This window comes from Equus quagga, chromosome 7 (genome assembly GCF_021613505.1).
Source record: "Equus quagga isolate Etosha38 chromosome 7, UCLA_HA_Equagga_1.0, whole genome shotgun sequence".
Classification (NCBI taxonomy): domain Eukaryota; kingdom Metazoa; phylum Chordata; class Mammalia; order Perissodactyla; family Equidae; genus Equus; species Equus quagga.
The window spans coordinates 46563326-46585218 of record NC_060273.1 but is presented as its reverse complement, the minus strand read 5'-3'; the positions used below and the strand labels follow the sequence as shown (position 1 = coordinate 46585218).

The 21893-nt window shown below is 49.6% G+C and overlaps 1 protein-coding gene across 4 annotated transcripts in view; it reads right to left on the bottom strand.

Moving 5' to 3' along the window:
* Positions 1 to 21893, bottom strand: part of PHYKPL (5-phosphohydroxy-L-lysine phospho-lyase) — a 25399-nt gene extending 3506 nt beyond the window's left edge. Inside the window, exons 1-12 of one of the 4 annotated variants that reach the window (XM_046666240.1) lie at positions 21795 to 21893; positions 20943 to 21061; positions 19707 to 19866; positions 16418 to 16492; positions 15749 to 15836; positions 15555 to 15671; positions 13932 to 14014; positions 13440 to 13665; positions 3874 to 4055; positions 3367 to 3456; positions 1498 to 1628; positions 464 to 538 (exon numbers count right to left, since the gene is read on the bottom strand). In XM_046666240.1, the coding sequence (XP_046522196.1) occupies positions 464 to 538; positions 1498 to 1628; positions 3367 to 3456; positions 3874 to 4055; positions 13440 to 13665; positions 13932 to 14014; positions 15555 to 15671; positions 15749 to 15836; positions 16418 to 16492; positions 19707 to 19866; positions 20943 to 21061; positions 21795 to 21853 (1405 nt within the window). In that variant the 5' untranslated portion in view covers positions 21854 to 21893. Of the gene's footprint in view, positions 1 to 99; positions 539 to 1497; positions 1629 to 3366; positions 3457 to 3873; positions 4056 to 13439; positions 13666 to 13931; positions 14015 to 15554; positions 15672 to 15748; positions 15837 to 16417; positions 16493 to 19706; positions 19867 to 20942; positions 21062 to 21794 lie in introns of those variants that run through there. The other 3 variants (XM_046666237.1, XM_046666238.1, XM_046666241.1) reach the window with 3 other exon arrangements.

Sequence of the window (21893 nt, the reverse complement as noted above, 5' to 3'; positions counted from 1 at the left end):
TATTGCTGGCTGGACTGGAACCCCCCAAGTCTAGTGGTTGAGGCTTAAGACTAGCTGGTGGCAAGAGGCAGCAGTTGACTGGAGCTTTAGGTGGATGAGCTGGTGGCAAGAGGCAGCAGTTGACTGGAGCTTTAGGTGGATGAAGGCCAGGCAAAGGGAGTTTTGTTTCTCCTCACCTCCAGGGGGAACTGGCTAGGGGGGAAGAAAAGCTGCTCCTGCTCTCTTGCCCCAACTATCAAATGCAAACTAAGTATTTTGGAGATTTTTCTGGTGGGGAGTAGGTGGAGAGAGCCCAAGGCAGCCAGAGCCTCTCAAGTGTTGAAACTACTCTGTGGGAAGGGGTCATCACTCAGAACAAAGTGTTTACAAACAAAAGGTTTGGCTTGCTGAGGAACGAAGGAGCCTGCTGATGGTAAGGACCCCAGTTCTGGGTCTCCAAGAACAAGAAGCAAGGCGCACTCACCTAGAGGAGGACTCAGCAGGGCTGCCTCAGGCTGGAGCCTCAGCGTCTCACAACTTCTCATCTTTTCTTCCATGTCTGAGAAAGAGCACAGCCACCCAAACTGGTGAAGTTTTCTCCTCTGAAGACCGCTGCTGCCTTCACTGTCTAAGCTGCTTAGCTTTGGAGATTGGGCCCACTGGCCTGTCCTGGTCCATGTCCCAGCCTTTACCCCATGCGTATGGGTTACCAGCCACAGGGTCAGTAACAATTTCCTGAAAAGACAAAACTATCCCCCAGATTTCCTGTGACTTCACGCTCAACTCAGACTTCCTCTGTACACAGAAACCTAAGCTAGTTCTGTGCCCAGTCAGCCTCTCTTCCCCCAGGCTGCTGGCAAATGTGCTCCCTTGCACCAGCATTTCCCCAAACACCTCCAGTTGTGTTGAGTGGGAGTTGGGCCCCCTTAGCTCCAGAATTCTGGGGGCAGCAGTGAACTAACCTAGAGGTGGAAGACCTGGGCTGCCTGCTGGGCTGCTCTGCTCTCTACCAGGAGATAGGATGTTGCCTACTATAGATTCCTCGTAAGTAGATTTAGAGGAGAACCTGGGCTGACCTTGACGTTCCTAGGTGATGAACGTGGAGAAGAATTTCATTTTGCATTCACTCAGTCCTGGCGTGAATCTCATTTCAAGCTACTCAGGAGCTGAGGGTGACCTAGTCTCAAAGCATAAAGCTCCTGCCAGCCACATCTCACAGTGGCTTTAAGCACATGTAATGGGGTCTCCCACCGTAATGTAATGGCTGGGCCCATAAGCCCAAGCCCTGCTTCCCTAGTCCTGCATCCCACACGGGTGCCCACTCAGGCCGGGTGGGTGGGGGCACAGGTAGGGATAGAGGCGGCCTGGGCCAGGAGGACCCCTCTCCACTTGAGCTCCTTGCTCCCTGCACTGTCCAGAGGATACCCACTCAGCCATCTGCTCCCTGGGCATGCTGCTGGAAGGTTCTAGCTACTGACCCCAGGTGGGTTCTAGAGAAGTGTTGGGCTCCAAACTCACCTGTTAGGATGGCATCCAGCTTTGCCACCACGTGTTGTGCATTGTCCAAGCTGAAGCACATTGGGGGCTTAAACTTGAGGACGTTCCTCCCAGGGCCATCAGTGCTCAGCAAAATGTAGTTCTCCTTCAGCCTGTGAGGACAGGACACAGCAGGGCCCCGTTGCCCACCAGCCAAGGGCCCTTCAGGGCCTTCCTTAGACTGGCCTTGGCCTTGTGGCTGGAGCTCCAGCCACACTGCCCCTGGAACCCCTCACAGGGCGGTTCCCACTGTGACGTGGCACTGGCTTTCCCCTGCCAAACTCCTAGCCATCCTTTGTGGCCCCAGCATCAATGGCCCCTGCCTGGAGTGCCCTGCACCTGGCCTTGAGCCTGTTGTCCCCCAGAGCAGGGGCCTTGCCTCATCTATCCCTGGAGCCTCAGTCTAGGCCAGGCCAAGACTAGCCACAGGGCTACAGTGTGGACAGCAGGTGTCCCTACATTTTCCATCTTGTGTACAGTCTATGTGACGTGTATGTTTACTTTTTATGTGGGAAATGTCCAGCATTTACAGAATAGTGTAATGAAGCCCACGCATCCCTCATCTAGCTTCAGGAACTTCCCTGCCCACAAGTCATCATGCAATCCCAGATGAGGACTATCCAGTTTTAATGTGCATTTCTTTTTAGGAAAATGACTTTATCCTCCTTAACGTTATCATTGGTACCTAAAAATGGTTTTTAATATTCCATATTTACACTTTTAACCTATGAAGGTATTCTGGCCACTGAGAGAAGGGTTCTGACGTGATTGTATTTGCATTCTCTCACCCCACCCCCTTTAATTACTTTTATTTTGAAGTCTTGCCAGGAGCAGGGTGTCCTCAGTCTGCCTTCTGGCTTTCTCCCTATCCTGTTCTTCCTGGCACTATGGCCATGCTGGAAGGAACAAGATCTAGACTTCAAATCCAGTTCTGCCACCTACTCGCAGGGTGACTGCGGGTGCAACAGCCAGCCCTGGTTCCAGTGTCCTTGCTGAGCTGGAGAAACCACCAGGGTGGCTGTGAGGTGGAGCAAGTCAGGCTCGCCATTCCTCTGGCTCCCTCCTTCCCACTGACCATGCTGCATGCCTGAGCCCCAAAGGACTCCCTGGGGGAAAAGGTGGGTGTGCGGGCCGTGTGCCTGACCAGCAGAAAAGGCAGGGACTGGACGGCCATTTTGGAGGGGTCAGTCTCAAAAACCGAGTGGAGGGCAAAATGTTTACATCAATACTGTTTATGTGAATGAAATAGACAGGGTGATGCACGTTTCACAATCTGAATAAGGACACATCAAGCACTAGAAGGGTTTTCCAAGGTGGGGGAAGGAGGTAGGAGTGAGGAATAGTGATAAAAAGGGACTAACAAGAGGGAGGGTCCTGAGGCTCAGGTCCTGCCTAGATTCTAGTGAAGGAAAATGCAGATGGGCTGGGGCAGGGGCTTCTGAGTCATCTGGACACCCCCAAAACCTGTGACTCTGGAAATGGGGAGCCTCGAGTCTGGTTCCGCCACAACCCGCAGTGTGGCTCTGGAGAAGCTGCTTCCCTAGGGCAGCTTGGGTCGTGGCGTTGGGACTGCCCGGGGCTGAGAGCCTCTCCAGCCTGGGCATTCTCAGCAGAGGCGGCTGCTCACGCTGCCACTGGCCGGCGCCTGCCTGAAGCCAGTGCTGCCAGGCACTGGGCATGGCTGACAGGGCTGCCCCCTCCCCTCAGAGGCCCAGGTGCTGCCTCCTTCAGTCAACCCTCTGTGGGTCCAGAGTGCCTGAGAACACGGTGGATGAAAGGAGAGGCAAGAGGGGAGGCGCCTTCCCAGTCAGGGCCCTAGACACCACAAAGGCAAATTGTCTCAAAAAGTACCTGGACACCAAGTAGTCAGCCTCTTCAGTTGCTGGCGTCCTTGTGGCCTTGTCTTTGATTAGATCCACACCAACGAAGAGCCCGACGCCCCTGGAGCAGAAGGCAAGCTCTCAAGAGACCAGGCCTTCGGGGCCACAGTCCTGCTCTTATCCTCCACCTGGGCCTCAGCCAAGCCCACCCTGGAGTTCACCAGAGCTTGTACCTCTGCCTCCCGGGGAGGCTGAGAGCTGGAGGGACCCTCAGAGGGTGGTGAAACAGTTGCAAGAAAGAACTAATGCGGGGGGACCTTAGCGTGGACAGAGGAAAGGTTGGGGGTCAGAGCTCAGTTTGATCCTGGCTCCCCTGCGCTGCCCCCACAAGTATCATTTTGGGCAACAGCCCCTCTCAGTGCTTCAGTTCCTCCTCTGTAGAGTGGAGATAAAAATCCCCCCATCCCAAGTGAAAGAGGAAACCATGCCAGGCCCCTGGCAGGTGCTCGGTTAGTGGTGACTGCTGCTGGAGCCTCACCTGATGTCCCCAATGATGGGGTGTTTGGCTTTCTGCTGCCCAAGGAGCTCCATCAGGAAGCTGCCCACACAGGCGGCATGAGCCTGCAGCTGCTCTTTCTCCAAGACATCCAGGACGGCCAGCCCCACAGCGCAGGACACCGGGCTGCCCCCAAACTGAGTCAGGGGACAAAGGTCAGACACCTGGCAAAGAGGGCCATGCCCCAGTGACGGTGAGGGCAGCAGAGCTGCCACACACATTCCAAGGGCAGTGTTGAGAGCACAGGTCTGAACCCCTCAGGACTCAGAGCGATCAGCAGTAAATGGGGTTCTCCTGAGGTCCCCATGGGCTGTCCCGCCTTTCCAGGTGCTAATGTGACTGTAGCCCAGGTCAGGGGTGCAGTAGGAGCCCTGAGAAGATGCAGAATCAGAGGAGAGGGTGTACTGTGCGTTCCCACAGAGCTCGTTTTTGTCCAGAGACTTTAGGGCCCCATCTCACGGGCTGGCCCCAGACCCACATCAGACTAGTTCCCATCACCTCCTCCATCACCTGCTAGTTCCTATAACCTCCTTGAGGGTCAAGAGAAACGTGCCAGGACCACACCCAGGAAAAGTCACTCTCTGGTATGAGCTCAAGACTCTGTTGGTTAAGCCCAGGGCACATTTTAGGGCACAGACCACAAGCTGGCTGCCTGTGGGCCATGTGCAGCCTGAGTCGTCGTCTTGTTTGGCTTGTGTAGCATTATTAAAAGTTTTGAATTAGGTGCTAATGATTTAAAATAAGAGACAACACAAACATATGTCTTTCCAACTTAAACCTGGCCTATCGGGCTGCACTGGGCGTCAGCTGTCCCCGTCAGGCACCCTGAGCGCCACTCACTTCCCTCACTTGCGCCTGCCTAAGTCTGAGTGCGGACCTGTGTTGCATAGTCAGGAGCAAGGGTTTCTCCTGCAGGCCATCCTTTTTTTTTTTTAAATTACATCTTTAAAAAAAATCAAGTTCATTGAGATATAATTTATATACAATAACCTTCATACAATCACACACCACATAACGTTTCCGTCAACGAAGGACCACATATATGATGGAGGTCCCATCAGATTAGTACCATACAGCCAAGGCGTGCAGTAGGCTATACCATCTGGGTTTGTGTAAGTACACTCTATGATGTTTGCACTAGACAAAATTGCCTAATGCTGCATTTCTCAGAACGTACCCCTGTCGTCAAGCGATGCATGACAGTATATTTAAAGTGTATAGCTCAGTGTGATTTGACAAATGTATATACCCGTGGAACCTCCACCACAATGAAGATACAAAACATTTTCATCACTCCCCAAAGTTCCACGTGCTCCACTTCACTACTGGCCCAGGCAACCACTGATCTGCTTTCTGTCACTATCGTTTTTGCCTTTTCCAGAATGTCATATGAATGGAATCACAGAATATGTACCCCTTTTGTGCCTGGCTGCTTCTGCTCAACATGTTTTTGAAATTTATCCATATTGTTTTGTGTATTGGTAGTTTCTTTTCTTGCTACACAGTATTCCATTGTATGGACATACCACAATTTGTTTATCTAATCTCCTGTTGATGGACCCTTGGGTTATTTCAATTTTTGACTATTATGAATAAAACTCTTATGAACATTTATGACATCTTTTTGTAGACATATGTTCTTATTTCTCTTGGGTAAATACCTAGGAGTGGAACTACTGGGTTGTATGATAAATGTATGTTTCACTTTATAAAAAGCTGTGAAACTGTTTTCCAAAGTGGTTGTGCCATACTACATTCCTACCATTAGTCTATGAAATTCCACTTGCTCCACATCGTCAGAAACATTTGGAATTGTCAGTCTTTTAAGTTGCAGCCATTCTAATGGGTGTGTACTGGTATCCTGTAGACCATCTTGAAAATGTACATGCAGTGCTTCATACTTGAGATCATAAAAAGCTTCCTAGGCGGTTCTGCTAATGAAAGAGCTTTCTGATATGTCCAAGACAAATTATGCATGGAAGGGACACAGGGATGGACTGATGCTACTTATTGTATAAAATATTAACCGTGAACTCATTAAAAGGTGGAGTGTCTATCTACTAGTAGCATCTTTGGTTTAGAATTGTGACCTGGCCAAGATGCTGAACTAGCACAATAGATAGGTCTTTCCCCCGAGATCACCCCAGAGGAAAAACAGAAAGCAAATGAACAAAAGCTCTGACACAGTCCTGGGACTCTAGAAGGCCATGCATATGCCTAGGGATATGTTCATGCCCAGTGCTATGTGCATGTTCAGGAAAGACCTGAAGAGCTCTAAGCTCTCACCACTGGCTACCTTGAGGCTCTGCAGAAGGAGGAAGTAAAGGTGAAGACAGAGTTGTAAGCTTGGCTGAGTGTTGAAGGCGTGCTCCAACACACACATAGAGCCGCTTATCAAAGCTGAGACTTCCTGGGTTCCAGCATTTAATGAGATGTCTGTCTAGTTATTAGATGATCACTGAGAGCAAATCAAGCAGAGACTACAGTGTTTATGCATGACAAACAACACAGACTTTACAGCTTTCAGAAAAGTCACTATATAAACAACAGAAAGCAACAAAAACAAACCATGAGGAGGGAATATAATTTGAAAGTTGCCACATTATATTATCTAAAATGTCCAGTTTTCAAGAGAAAATTATGAAACATGCAAAGAATGAGGAAAGCATGGCCCATATACAAGGAGGGAAGAAAGTAATCAACAGAAACTGTCCCAGTTCCTGAGGAAGGCCAGATGTTGGCCTTATTAGACAAAGACTTTAAATCAAATGTTATAAATATGTTGAAAGAACTAAAGGAAACCATATCTAAAGAACTAAAAAGCATGAAAATGATGTCTTGCCAAATATTGACTATTAATTAAGAGATAGAAATCATAAAAAAGAACCAAATAGATATTCTGGAGTTGAAAAGCGTAAGTAACTGAAATGAAGAACTCCCTAGAGAGGCTCAGCAGCAGATTGGGCAGGAAGATGAGACAATCAGCAAACTCGAAGATATGTCAATTGAGATTGTCTAGTCTGAAAACCAGAAAGAAAAAAGATGAGAAAAATGAACAGAGCATCAGAGACCTGTGGGACACAACCAGGCATACCAACATATGCCAATGGGATTTCTGGAAGGAGAAGAGAGAAAGGGAAAAAAAGAAAATTTGAAGAGATAATTGTCAAAAACTTCCAAAATTTGATTAAAAAACAAAAAAAACACAACAAACCCAACAACAATCTACACATCCAAGAGCTCAATAAACTCCAAGTAGAATAAACTAATGAGTTCCATACTTAGACACAACATAACCACACTATTAAAACACAGAGGTGGGTGGAATGGGTGAGGGGGGTCAAAAGGTAGAAACTTCCAGTTAGAAAATCAGTAAGTTGTGGGGATGTAATGTACAGCATGGTGACTGTAGTTAATAATACCATATTATATATTTGAAACTTGCTGAGAGAGTAGATCTTAAAGGTTCTCATCACAAGAAAAAAAATTGTAATTGTGAAGTGTTGGATGTTAGCTAGACTTATTGTGGTGATCATTTCATTATGTTGTGCATACCTGAAACTAGTATCTTGTGTGTCAGTTATACCTCAATTAAAAAAAGATTCAATTCCCAGTGAACATAGAGAAATAAAAAATATGTATATACTTAATAGCCTCAAAACACATGAAGCAAAAATTGATAGTATTATGGGGAAAAACTGATCAGTTTTTCATCATAGTGTGAGATTTCAACACACAGCTCTCAATTATTAATAATAAGAAAAAAATCCAGCAAGAATATAGACGATTCAAACAACACAATTAACAAGTGTGACCTAAGAGACATTACAGAGTTCTGCAAACACTTAGAGAACACACATTTTTCTCGAGGACATGCAGAACAATCAAGTACCAGATCACCCAGCACATTTTACAGAGTAAGTATCAAAGAATAAACATCACACAAGACATGACCTTTGACCTCAGTGGTGTTGGTAAGAAGTTAATAATAATAAGATTGGAAAAACCTAAAATTGAATGATAACACAGTAGTTCTCAAACTTTTCATTTTAGAATCTCTTTACACTCTCAAAAATGATTGAGGAACCCAAAGAAACAAACCCATACATAGTTTGTTTGTATGGATTATATCTATTAATATTTACTGTATAGAAATTAAAACTGAGAAATCTGAAAAATATTTATTAATATCAAAATAATAAATTAACTTTATGCCATTTGAGAAAAATTAAAAAACTCACTGCATGTTATCATAAAATATATTTATGAAAAATATATTTACAAAAAAAAATTAGAAGTGGCCTTATTTGTACATGTTTGCAAATCTCCTAAATGTCTGGCCTAACGAAAGACAGCTGGAGTCTCATATTTGTTTCAGCATCAATCTGTTGTGGGGTCACATGCATCATGTAGCCTTGGAACACTCCACTGCATACCTGGGAGAGGAGGAGAGTGAAAAAGGCAAATAACATGTATTATTATCCAAGTAGGTCTTACTCTGCAGATCCCTGAAAGGGTTTTGGAGATCCTCAGGATCTGGACAACACTTGTGAGAACCTCTGTGATAATGGAACAATATATATTAAAATTTGTGAGATACAGTAAAAGTGCTGGAGGGAAATGTATAGGCTTAAATATTTATATTAACAGAGAAAACAGTTAAGTATCCATCTTAAGAAATTAGGAAACAACAACATAACAAACCCCAAAGAAAGCAGAAGGAAAGAAAACAAGAGAAGAAGGGACTCAAACAAATACTGTAAATGGAAAGGGAACATGATAAAGATTAAAAAGATACTAAGAAAGCATTAACAATAACCCTATGTCAACAATTTTGAACACTCTTGAAAGAGACAAACTTCTAGGAAAATACAACTCACCAGAACTAACCCAAGAAGAAATGAAAAGCTTGAAGACTGCTATATAACTTTTAAAGAAATTGAAGCAGCAATTAAGTATCTTCCCACAAAGAAAACAAGGCCCTGGGGCCAGCCCCGTGGCCGAGTGGTTAAGTTCGAGCCCTCTGCTTCTGGTTTCGCCAGTTCGGATCCTGGGTGCAGACCTAGCACCATTCATCAGGCCATGCTGAGGCAGCGTCCCACATGCCACAACCAGAAGGACCTACAACTGGAATATACAACTATGTACTGGGTGGCTTTGGGGAGAAGAAGAAGAAGAAAAAAGAAGATTGGCAACAGATGGTAGCTCAAGTGCCAATCTTTTAAAAAAACCCAAAAAACCACAAGGCCCAGATGGTTTTATACATAGTTACCAAACTTTCAAAGAATGGATCATCCCAATTTTATGTAAAAGGGAAAGAAGAAATACTTCCCGACTCATCTACAAGGCTGGTATAACCCAGATACCAAAACCAAAGATACTGTAAGAAAAAAATGAGAGTCACATTTTACTCCTGAAAATAGATGCCAAATTCATAAATAAAATATAAGCAAATAACGTATAAAGATGATAATACTCCATGTCCAAGTTGGATTTGTCCCAGGTATGTAAAGATGGTTCAATGTTAGAAAAATCATAAATATAATTCAACATATTAACAGATTAAAAGAGAAAAAAATGACTTCAATAGATGCATAAAAAGAACAGGATAAAATTCAACACCTATTCATAATAAAATCTCTTAGGGGGCAGACTGGTGGTATAGTGGTTAAGTTTGCACACACTGCTTCAGCAGCCCAGGGTTCACGGGTTTGGATCCCAGGCGTGGACCTACACGTTGCTCATCAAGCCATGCTGAGGCGGTGTCCCACATCCACAATAGAGGAAGGTTGGCACAAATATCTGCCCAGGGCCAATCTTCCTTACAAAAAACCAAACAAAACGAAACAAAACCATCTTTTAGTAAGTTAGGAATACAAGGAAATTTTCTTAACCTGATAGAGAAATAAAATAAAAAAGAATATAAAAAGAATTTTAAAAATTTAAAGATTAAAAAAAGAATAAAAGATAAAATAAAAACCTAGACCAAACATTATCCTAGATGGACAAGTATTAAACATTCCTATCAACTGGACAAGTGTGCCTACTGTCACCATTTATTTTCAACTATGTACTGGAAGTCTTGCCCAGTGCAATAAAACAACTGCTATTATTTGGAGATGATATGAGTTTTTAGATAGGAAAAAAAAAAAACAAGAACAAGGTCTGCCTACACATTATTAGAAAAAATAGGGGGCCGGCCCCGTGGCCGAGTGGTTAAATTCATGTGTTCCACTTTGGTGGCCCAGGGTTTCACTGGTTCGGATCCTGGGTGCGGACATGGCACCACTTGCCAGGCTATGTTGAGGCAGCGTCCCACATGCCACAACTAGAAGGACCCAATACTAAAATATACAACCATGTACTGGGAGGATTTGGGGAGAAAAAAGCAATAAAAAAAAAAAAGATTGGCAACAGTTGTTAGCACAGGTGCCAATCTTAAAAAAACAAAAAAAGAAGAGTTTAGCAAGGGAGCTGATAAAAGATTAATATACAAAAGTCCATATTTTATACACCAGCAGCAATGAGTAGGCAGATAAAGAGAGGTCACTATTTATGATAGAAAGTTTCAAATATCTAGGAATAAATCTAATGATGTGCAAGATCTCTGCAGGGGAAACTATAAAGCATGGAGGGGTATACCATGTTCATGGATAGGAAGATTCAATAATGTACATTTTCTTCAAATTCATCTATGGATTCAAGTAATTCCCCTATCAAAATCCCAACAGAGTTCATAAAATGTTTAAAGATAACTTTAAAATTTTAACAAAAGAGTAAAGGTCTAGGAATAGCCAGAGCTCTTCTAAACAAGAAAAAACAGGTCAAAGGAGACCTTTTCTACCAGATATCAGAACCTATTATGAAGCTCTAGTAATACAGCAATGTAGTATAGGAACAGACAGACAACTTGACCAGAAGAGTAGAAATAAGGGCCCAGAAACAGCCCTGTTCACTTTGAACTTGGGGTATATAACAGAGGTAGCATTTCAGATCAGTGGAGAATAAGGGAGCTAAGAAAATGTTACTCACATGCAGAAAGGAGGAAATGTGATTCCTGTTTCGCACCATTTACAAAAATCAACTCCAGATGGATTAAGGATTTATATATCAAGACGAAATGTTAAAATACTTAATAGAAAATGTAGATGAATATCTTGCAGACCTTGGGGGTAGGGGGAGATTTCTTAAACAAGACATAAAAAGAACTGTCTGTAAAAGAAAAGATTGATGTAGTTGACCATGCTAAAATTAAAAACTTTGATTCATCAGAAAATATGTAAAGGAAGTGAAAGGACAAGTTATAAACTAGATGAACATATTCACAACATACACACTTGACAAAGGATTAGTATCAAGAATATATGTATGCGTGTGTGTCTGTGTATACACACACACAAATGCTCATATCTACATACACACACACATATATAGACACACAAAACTCCCACAAATAAATAAGAAAAGCACTCAATCAAAAAATGAGCAAAAGAAAAAACAGGCATTTCCCAGAAGAGGAAACACATGGCCAATAAACATGAAGAGACATTTCACATAATGTGAAGTCAAGGAATGGCACAGCAGTATCATTTGCTGATTTGAGGGGACACCATTTTACACCCTACCTGCCTGGCAAAAATTAACAGCTGTTGACGAGGATGCAGACTTAGAGAACCTCTTATACACTGCGGGTGGGTGCTAGCTTGTGAACCACTTTGGAAACTGAAGTCATTATCTCTTAAAATGGAGGGTGAACGCGGACCCTGTGGCCAGCAATTCCGCTCTTAGGAATATTCCTAAGAAAAACTCTTGCACGTGTACAAGAGAGACTTATAAAAATTGTTCACAGAAGCCCTGTTCGCAATAGCAAAAGACATGGAACAACCCCAAAGCACATCAACAAGAATGGAGAAATAAACCGTGGCACAGTTATACAATGGAATATTATACAGCATTCAAAACAAATGAACTTCAGTGACAAGCAATATAGTATTAGATGAAAAAAACAAATCCCCAAAGAGTATATACAGCATGATACACTTTTTATAAAGTTAAAAAACAACTAGAATAAATAATGAACATGGGTTTCAGAGTGATGGTCACCTGAGGTGGGGGAGGCAGTCAGATGGCACTGGGGGCAAACCATATGGATAGAGGCAGGTTATTGTCAAGGCCCTAACTTTTACTTGGGATGATGGCCTCTTGGATGCTTAGAACATTAGTGAAAGTCACTGACTGATCCACTGAAAGAGGGCTGCGCAGGAACAGAGGATGAGTCCTTCATGAACCAAGGATTATACAGTCTAACCATGTGCACTTCAAATAAGACAACGACACAAAAATCAGGACCGTGCTCCACTGGCTTGTTCGTCTTTCACTTAACACAACACACTCCTTCCCCCTCACAGGGCTAGCTCCTCCTCAGCCTCCCAGACTCAGCTCTCCTCAGACTCACCATGCACACGAGGCCCCCTCTGCCCTCCCGCCTGGCGTCCCTTGTGCGGTCACAGCGCCGTGAACGCACTGCTTCCATTAAGCCTCCTCCAAGCCACTGCCACCAGGTGTCCATGGGGCTGTCTCCCCCTGCGGAGCACCTGTCCAGGGCAGAGGCTCTGTCGACGTGTTACCTGGGCACAGAGTGACGGCTTGCTGAAAGCATCAGCCCTCACCCTTAACGACCTTCTCTGCCACATCTCAGCCGTGTTGCCAAATCCTGACACATTTCAGTCCCCAGTACAAACTGCCTTTTTGGGAAGTCACAGTGAGTTCTCTTCCCCTCAGTTCTCTGTCCCTTCCTATTCTTCCCTGTGCCCATGCCCAGATTGGGATCTTCTCTCTTTCCTGGACCGGTCTCCCTACCTCCAGTTCTTTCTCCATACTGATTGCCAGAGATCCTTCTAGAGCATATTTCAGATCTCATCTCTCCCCGATTATAACCCTTCCATGGTCCCTCACCGCCCTCAGGATCAGTCCAGACTCCCTGACTCTTTATGATGAAGGCCCTGGTGACCCCCATGCTCCCCTCATGCAACATGTGACTGCTTTCCTGGTGCCACCAAACATGCTGTGGCTTCTCCGGCAACATAAGGATCCACTTCACTTAGGGCAAGCTCTCCACCCTTACCCCCAAGACAGAGAGCTGCGCCCTCCTCTAAGCTCCTACTGCAATGCGAACTCTGCTCCTAGGCCACTCATCACCCCAACAGACCCAGCTCCTCATGCATCTTAGTCAACTCTTTGGCTCCAGTACCTGGCGCAGGGCCTGGCATACAGTAGGCAGCTGCTGCTGGGAGGGAGAGAGGGCCTCTTGTATTCTTTCTATATATTTTATAAGGTACAATCTCTTGTGACAGCTTTTGGATTGATGCTAATCTTAAAGAGGTTTTGTGTATTTTTTCCTTTGACCTGTGGTAACTCTCCAAGGACGGCATCTTAGAAGTCTCTGTGCTGGGCAGAGTGCTAGGCCTGTGGCCCTCGCTGATTAAGGATAAGCAGACTGGGGCCCAGCAGAAGCCATGGCGCTCCCTTGCCCTGGAGCCTTCACTCACCGTGTTGAAGTACTCGACGCCGGTGGCTTCAAAGGCCCTCGCCACAGCTTGGGTTGTGGCCACGCAGGCTACAGGGTGGCCATTGCCAATGGATTTGCCCATGGTGACAATGTCGGGGACAAAGTCTTCCCCCTGCAGCTGGAAGGCCCAGAAGTGCTTGCCTACTCGGCCAAAGCCCACTTGAATCTCATCTGCGACAAAGACCCCTCCGGCCCTGCGGACGTGCCTGTGGCAGAGGACAGATCGCTGATGGGGACTGTGGTAGGGGGGTCAGACCAGGAGTGGGAGGTCTTGGGACTCTGAATCCCAGCTCTGCCAGCATAAGGTGGGGGCCTCAGGCAGACAGCTGGCCTTCTCCAGGCCACTATTTCTTCAGGGGCCTTGACTGAAAATCCTGGCAAACTGGCCAGGCCGAGGTTGGAATTTGGGACAATGGCTGGAAGACCGCATTACAGCCCTGCCCTCCGTGGGCACCCCCTCCCACCTACTTACTCTGCCACTTCCGGGAAGTAGCCAGCAGGGGGAATGATCTGCCCTCCTACACTGGGCAGAGACTCCGCGAAGAACGCTGCAATCTGTGGATGAGGCGGGATGTTGGGAACACTATTGTGGAGGTGCTGAGTGACAAACTAAGTGTGTCCTGCTAACGTTCTAAGCAGGACGAGTTACTGGCTTCGCTATGCCCCGCCTTCAGGCTCCAAATCGCATCTGAGGTCTGTGACTCAGTTTTCTTTCAGGCCCCAAACCAACTCTCACCACCAGGATGCCTCCAGACCCCTTGTACTTAGCATGCCCTAGATGAAATCCACTGCTTTCTCCCCCATAATCCTGTTCTTTCTCTGCCTCCATCTGGTGACTCTCCTCCCTCCCACCTAGGACAGAAACCTGGCCTCCATCTTTGGACCAGCCCCCTCCTTTTTCTATCAGTCAGCACAGCCTCTGACTCTGCCTCTGTACATCTCCACACCCACTCCTTCCCTCCTCTTGGACACTCCTGCCTCCTGGCAGCTCTGCCAGTTTCTGCCTGGGCCTTCTGCAGATGCCTTCTAACTGGATGCCTCTTCCAGTCCATCCTCCACTGGCCACCAGGGTGATGCCTCAACGCAGACACTGAGCTCATCGCTGTTCTGTTTAAAGCCCAATGGCCCCTTTTACTCACAGCAGTGACTTCCAAACTGTGTCCTGCCTTGGAGCTGCTTCAGGGGCTCTGCTGGGATGAGGGAAAGGCTGATGGGGTGGGAAACTGGTCTCTCAGGCCTGCTGCCACCAGAGCAACCTCTTTTCTGGTTTCATGTAAGGGGGCGCAGAGCATCTGAAGTGCACAGGCCAGGCTCCCCTGATCTGGCCCTGCCAACCTTCCTGGCCTTGCAGCCTGCCTAACTCTGCTGTGTATGCTGCATTTGGCTGTCACTCCTTCAGGGGAGCCTTCAGGAGCCCTCACACAATTGCTAACCACGTCCCCTCTACTGTCACTTTGGCCACTGCTCTTCTGGGTATGACACCTCTCTCCCGCTCAGCACCTGCACTCCACCACCCTGGGTCGGCCTCACCCTGGGTCTCCTCAGGTCACCTGCCCTCAGGCTGGCCCCAATCAAATGCATGCCCTGGTCTTACTACACTCCCTCTTAAAGCCCTTCAAAGGTTCCTCATGGCCTCTAGCCCCCTTGGCACAGCACTTCTGATCCTCTGGCACACGGGACCCCTGCCTCTCTAGGCTCATTTCCTGCCTGCCCTGCCTGGCTGCACACCGACATGGGTCCTCACCTCTGTGCAGGCTGCCCCTCTGTTTAGGATGGCTTTCCTCTTCTACTCCCCACCCCACCTTGAGTGGCTAACTCCTGCTCAGCTTATATTACTGAGATCAGGTAACACCTCCTCCCAGGACCCTCCTTCACACCCACATCCACACCAGTCCAGCCTGGGTCCCTGGACTCCTGTAACGCCCAGGATACGTCTCTGTCTAAACTCTCTGCTGAGCACGTAACCCCCATTAGATTCCCACAGGGCGGGCCTGGTTCCCATTTCTCTCAAGGTTCCCAGTATCTAGCACTCGGCTGGCAACAGAGTCAGTGACGTTCACTGTTCCATTCACTGGACCCATGCAGACGCAGTTACCTTCCTGCCCTTTTCCTGGACGCTGCTGACCACACGTTTCACCTCACTGGCATAGGCCACAGCTGGATTGGGGTGGTCCTCCCGGTAGGGGCCCCGGTAGGTGTCTGGGAGAGGTGCCTGTGGGGAGTGACAGTGCTGTGTCACCTGGGCTGAGGGGCGAGCACCGACCTGTTGTCCACTTGGGCAGTGCATACCACATGGACCCACTCCTTCTGGCCATCCAGGCCCCGGAACTTGTAGGGACTGATGTCGATCAGGGAGCTCAGGTGACCATGATAAGCACTGGGGAGGAGAAAGCAGTGGGGCTCAGGCTCAGGGGCGCAGACTCCCCAGCCCAGCCCTGACCACGGTCTCCCCACCTCAGGAGACACACAGGGAAGACAACCCTTCTGCCACAGCCCCCGAGCCCAGGGCTGGGCATGAGCGCAGGCCTTGCAGTCAGCAAGACTTCCTGCAAGGCTGCTGACTAGCTCCGTCCCGGCGGCTGGTCACTCAAGCTCTCCGGGTTCAGATCTCTCCCCTGTAAAGTGGGGGGTCTCTGCTTCAGGGTAGTAATGAATCCTAAGCGTGAGGATGCTCTAACCCTGGGCCTGGGTCTCGTGCATGGCAGATCCTCAACACAATGGGAGCTACTGTTCGGACAGCTTAGCACCTAAAATGTGGGACCAGTTCTTACCACCTTACAAAGCACTCTCTGCTCCCCAGAAGCTGCCCTCCCAGAGCAGTCTGGGGAAAAGAGGCCCCCGGGGTGTAGGGGGTGTCTCTGTGGCCAGGTCTTCACCCTTCCTGCCCAAGGCACCTAAAGCCAGGGCCTCACTGATCCCCCACAAGCAGCAGCCTAGCCTTCTGGCGACAGCACTTACTGATCCAGCACTACCACGTCCCAGTGTCCCGTGTACTGGCGGGCCAGCCTCAGAGCCAGGTCATTGGCTTCCGACCTGCGAGAGACACGGTGGGCACTGCTCAGACAGCTTTCCGAGGGCCTTCCCTCCTGGACAGCTGCTTCCTATGGAGAAACGCAGAGGGAAGGCAGAGCCCTCCAGCAGCACGAACGAAGACCCTCAGGACACCCTTGGTTAGTCATTCACTTATTCGTCTGGTAAAAATGTATCAAACGTCTTCTAGTGCTAGGAGCTGGGGGGAAACAGTAAAACACACAGGCCCTGAGCCTCCTGAGCTTATATCCTAGTATATGTCATGAAACCCAAAAAGCAGAAAGAATGCTCACTTTGATAAGTGCCCCAGGAGAACCAGACGGGGTCCTACTTTAGATAAGGGGGTGTTATGGGCTGAACTGTGTCCCCCGAAATTTGCATAGTGAAGCCCTCCCCTCCCCAGTGGCTCAGAATGTGACTCTATTTGGAGAGAGGGCCTTTAAAGAGATTAAGTTAAAATGAGCCCACCAGGATGACCCTGATCCAATCCGACTGTGTCCTTAGAAGGAGACTGGGACACACAGACTCAAGGGGTGTGCGTGCACAGAAGACAGACCACGTGAGGATGCAGCAAGAAGGTGGCCACCTGCAAACCAAGGAGAGAGCCTCAAAGAAGCCAGACCTGCCGACACCTCGATCTGGGATTCTGGCTCCCAGGACTCTGAGAAAATAAACTTGTAGTTGAAGCCTGCCAGCCTGTGGCATCTTATCAAAGCCCAAGCTGACTAACACAGGGCCTCAGAGAAGGACTCCATGAGGAGGCGCTGCCTGCCGAGTCCTCAGGGGGAAGTTTCCAGGCAGAGCGAGCAGCTCGCGCAAAGGCCCTGTGAGGGAAGAGAGCTCGGTGCGCTTAGGGAACAGAGAGAGGACAAGTGAGCCCAGGGGCAGCGCGAGAGAGGAAGTCAGAGACACTCGCGGGCCACGTTCACAGGGCCTTAGGAGGAACCTGGGTTTTCTTCTCACTGCCATGCAAAGCCACTGAAAAGTTTTAATCAGAGAAGGGACATGGTTCAGTTCCCATCTGAGGAGGACTCTGGCTGTGTGGGGCTAATGGAGGAGAAGGGAATTAAAGTGGAAGTGAGGAGACCAAGGAGGACATGCAGGTGAGAGCAGGTGGGGGCCGTGGAGATGGAGCGAGTGGATGGAGGCAGGAGACCACCTGGAAACCAACGAGGCAGGTTCGATGCAGGACCGGCAGGCGGCTGTGCGGTTTCTGCCTCGAGCAGAGATGCAGAGGGCACTGCCATTTATGAGAGACAGGGTGTGGGTGGCAGTAGGGGGGATGGTCTCTTGGGATGGTCTGGGGTAGGTGCCTGGGAATGTCAGGGAGAGCCAGGGCCATGGTCCCACACCAGGCGTTGGCAGAAGACAACCAACTCTTGACTGTCTTTTGGACACATGAAGTTGGAGATGCTCCAGAAGTCACGTGGGTGGTTAGAACCTTGAGGCTGGAACACGTGGGAAGCATCTGGGCTTGGGACACAAACTCGGGAGTCACAGCACATCGATGATATTGAAGACCATGGGAATGGATGAGATCGCGTAGGGAGAGGGCTCAGAGAGGACGATGGCCCAGGACCAGCTCTGAGGAACATAGAAGGAAAAATCGGGAAAGGAGACAGAGGAGGAGTGGCCAGAAGCTGGTAGAAAACCAGGAGCGTGCCATGTCCTGGAAGCAAGACCAGAAAGCATTTCCAGAGAGTGGGAACTGTCAACACCGCTGAGAGTAACACGAGGGCAGCAAGGAGCCCACTGGATTTAGCGACAAGGAAGTCAGCGGAATGCATAGAATAAATCTGGTGCAGTGAGCCAGCCAGTCCCTTCCTCCACTGCCAAGGAAGCACTGAGTGCCGGACCAGCTCCCTGCTCTTCCCAGAGAGGCCCCAGTCCTGGCTTCGCCGTCTCCTATGCAGATGACCCTGGGCAAGCTAGCTCCGTTCTTTGAACTGCTGTTTCCTTATCTGTAAAATGAGGATGGGAAATTCCATGTCCTAGAAATTACTGAGGGAACAGACGAATGTACTGTTCATGAAAGGCGACGATAACGGTCGGGGCGGCCCAGTGGTGCAGTGGTTAAGCTCGCACACTCGGCTTTGGCTGCCCAGGGTTCACCACATATAAAGCAGAGGAAGATGGGCACAGATGTTAGCTCAGGGCCAGTCTTCCTCAACAAAAAGAGTAGGATTGGTGGTGGTGTTAGCTCAGGGCTAATCTTCTTCTTCTTAAAAACAAAAGATAAATTAAAAAAAAAATGAAAATGGTAATAAGCATTACTATAATCTAAATGCAACAACCTACAATTTGTTGGAATGTTCTTTCCCAGGCATGCTGGGCTGGCTCTATGTAGACGCATCATCTGCTGCTTCTGTCTCCACTGCCACTCTTAGTGTAGTGCCTAAGAGTGTCCATTCTTGCTCTCCCCCAGCCCTGACGACATCACTTGCCTGATTAAAACCCTCTGATGGCTTCCCAATGCTCTTAGGATAAAAACGGACTCCTTACTTGGCCATTACAGTCCTGGGTGATGGGCCCTGCCTCCCTCCTCAGTGTCAGCTCCCACCCTCCCTCACTGGCTGCCTTTTGGTTCCTCAAGTGTGCTGGGGTGCCATGACCCTTCCTGCCGCAGGGCCTTTGCACATGCTGTGCTGCGTTGTAATCAACCTTGACAAGAATACTTCCGAGGGAGTGGGCAGCACCCTTCCTTCCTCCTCATCTAGTTATTTCCCAGTCAGCTCTTAGCCTAACATCACTTCTGCAAGGGAGTCTCCTCTGATCCTCTCGGAGCAGGCCCTGCCCCCTCAGCTTCTATGCCTCATTATACCCTGTACTTTTCCTCCAGACAATGATCCCTCTTTGTAATTTTGTATTTCTTAATGTTTCTGTTCCTTACTGAACAGGCCAAGGGTGGGCATTTTGGCTGTAGCCCCCAGCACTGTGCCTGTTGATTCATAAGGCAGAAATAAAGGAGCAGATTACCTCTGTCAGCCCCAACAACGATCCTGAAAGTGAGGTAATGGCATCCCTTACTACGAGACCACAAAGCTGGATCTGACGGAGTAAGCCAGGGTGCACAGCCGGGAAGCACAGGCGCCTGGCACAGTGAGGCTGCCTCTCCCTGAGTCCATACTCGGTCAGCTACACTATGCTGTGTCCACGTGAGGAACTCTCTTCCTTGTCATCTCATCCACTTGCTGGGGGCTGGCTGCAGTCCACTTACCCAGAATTCAGGAAATAAAACACGCAGAGCTTCTCCGGCAGGGTCTCTGAAAGCCTCTGTGCGTAATCAACAATGTTGTCGTGCAGGTATCGGCTGTTGGTGTTGAGCACCTGGTTCTGTTCGTGTGCTGCTTGGACCACGAGAGGGTGGCAGTGCCCAACTGGAAGAGAGCCATCTCCATCACACAGCCAGCTCTGCTCAGTCAACCCCAGGGGACTCCCCCAGCCCCAGCCTGCAAACCTGGCCAGAGGAGATGCAGTTATGGAGGGAGAGCTGGAGGGGAAAGAGGGCAGTCTGAAGACAGAAGGGCAGACAGAGATGTTGGTTCTGGAAAGGGAGACCTGGAAGAGTCCCTCAGATTCTGGCAGAAGGAAAAGTTCTCTGGCAGAAAACTTGTCTAGAAAACCCATGTCTTAAAGGGAGCTTCCTGAGGCCTTCCACTTGACAAAGAGGAGGGGTGTGGGGTTGGGGGTTTGGAGCAGGGTGTGGGTGTCTGTCAGTGGGCTTGACTTCACCAGTCAGTGGGGACTGGAGGTAATGCTGATTGCCAATGGCCAAGGAGTGTAACAGCAAACACTGAGAGCTCACTGTGTGCCAGGCACACTCAATGCAAGTTCCATGAATTAACTCACTAATTCTCCAAAACACCTGGAGGTGTGTACCTAGTATTACCATGTCTATTTTGCAGATGAGCAAACCGAGGCACAGAGAATTAAGTAACTTGCCCAAGATTACAAAGTTAGTAAGTGGAGGACAGGGGCGTGAACCCTGGCAGTCTGGGACTAGAGCCCCTGCTTTTAACTTCTTCATTAACCTCCAATCTGCCTGCCGAGTCTCGGACTGCCTTTCCTTCCATCAGCTCTGGCCACCCCATCTGGGTAACTGAGTTCTGAGATGGTCACTGGGGCTGAAGCCCCGCCACGAGGCCCAGCACTTGGCCGGGCCCTGCTGCATGGCTGCTCATGGCTGGGCCGACTGCTGCTCTCTGAGCTCACCGTCAGTCCCAAGTGGAACTGGACCCCCAGACCTAGTCTCTGGTTCCTGCCCAGTTCAGCACAGCTGCTGCTCAGAAACTTCTAGAGCCACACCAGAAAGACCGGGCCTCCTCGAACATGGATGCTGGCTAAGCTGACCCCAAGTCCTCTGCACTCTCTGCGACCTGAGGCTCGGTCACCCTTGGCCGGGTCCACAGCCTCCGCCTGCTCTCCTGACGCCAGCCTGAGGTGTGATACTGACCGTGCGCCACGTTGTTGATGCAGTCGATGTATTCTGCCCCCTGTTCATCGTACATGTACTGCCCTTGGCCCCGCACAATCTTAATAGGATCCTCGGGGAAAAAGAGTCTGCAGGAAGAGCTGCGGGGACAGGCAAAGAGCGGACAGCCATGTCTGAAGATTTGAAGGGAGGAGTCCCCCCATCACCAGCCTCCCCCACCCCTTCCAGTTTCTGGAAAGGACAAAAGCTCCAAGGGCAAGATGTTGCTTCCTTGCCTCCAGTCCCCGCCTCCGTAGGTGGCTGGAAAGGAGGAAAAGGATGGGCTAAGAAGTTGCTAAAACTTAAGGTGCTTAAGTCACTTGAAGGCTACGTGGCCGCCCCAGTCGTCGGGGCCCAGGACAGGTGGCCGCCCCAGGCCCCCGGGGGCTCCCGAAGGCAGTTTCCTTCCCGGGGCGGCTGATGGAGGGCGCCCCGCTGGGGACCACCTCCAACCTCTAGTCAGAGGCCACCGTGTCCCCCTGAGAGCCCCTCGCGGGTCCCGGCGGCCTTTCTCCATGTTGCCTGTGAGATGACCCCCTCCAACCCCGTCTGCGCTTTCGGCCCCTGGGCGCGCCGCTCTCAGGCCAGGGCCAGGTCCTGCTGGCGGGCCGCCGCCGGGAGCTCCTCCCCGGGGCCGGGGCAGAGGCAGCCCGCAGCGGGGGTGGGGGGGAGCGGGGCCGGGAGCCGGGAGGCGACAGCCGGGGGCGGCGGGCGGCGGGGCCGGGAAGGCGGGACCCGCGGGTGGCGGGGCGGGCTCGGCGGGCTCCGGGCCGGACGTGCGTGCGCCGTGCGTGCCCCGAGCGCGCCGCCCCGCCCGCGCCGCCGTCTCGGTACCTGAGCAGCCGCCGCCGCAGGGCCAGCGTCGCGGCCTTTCCGCGCCGGTCGGCCGCCATGGCGCGGAGAAGCGCGCGCTCCGCCCAGGCCCCGCCCCGC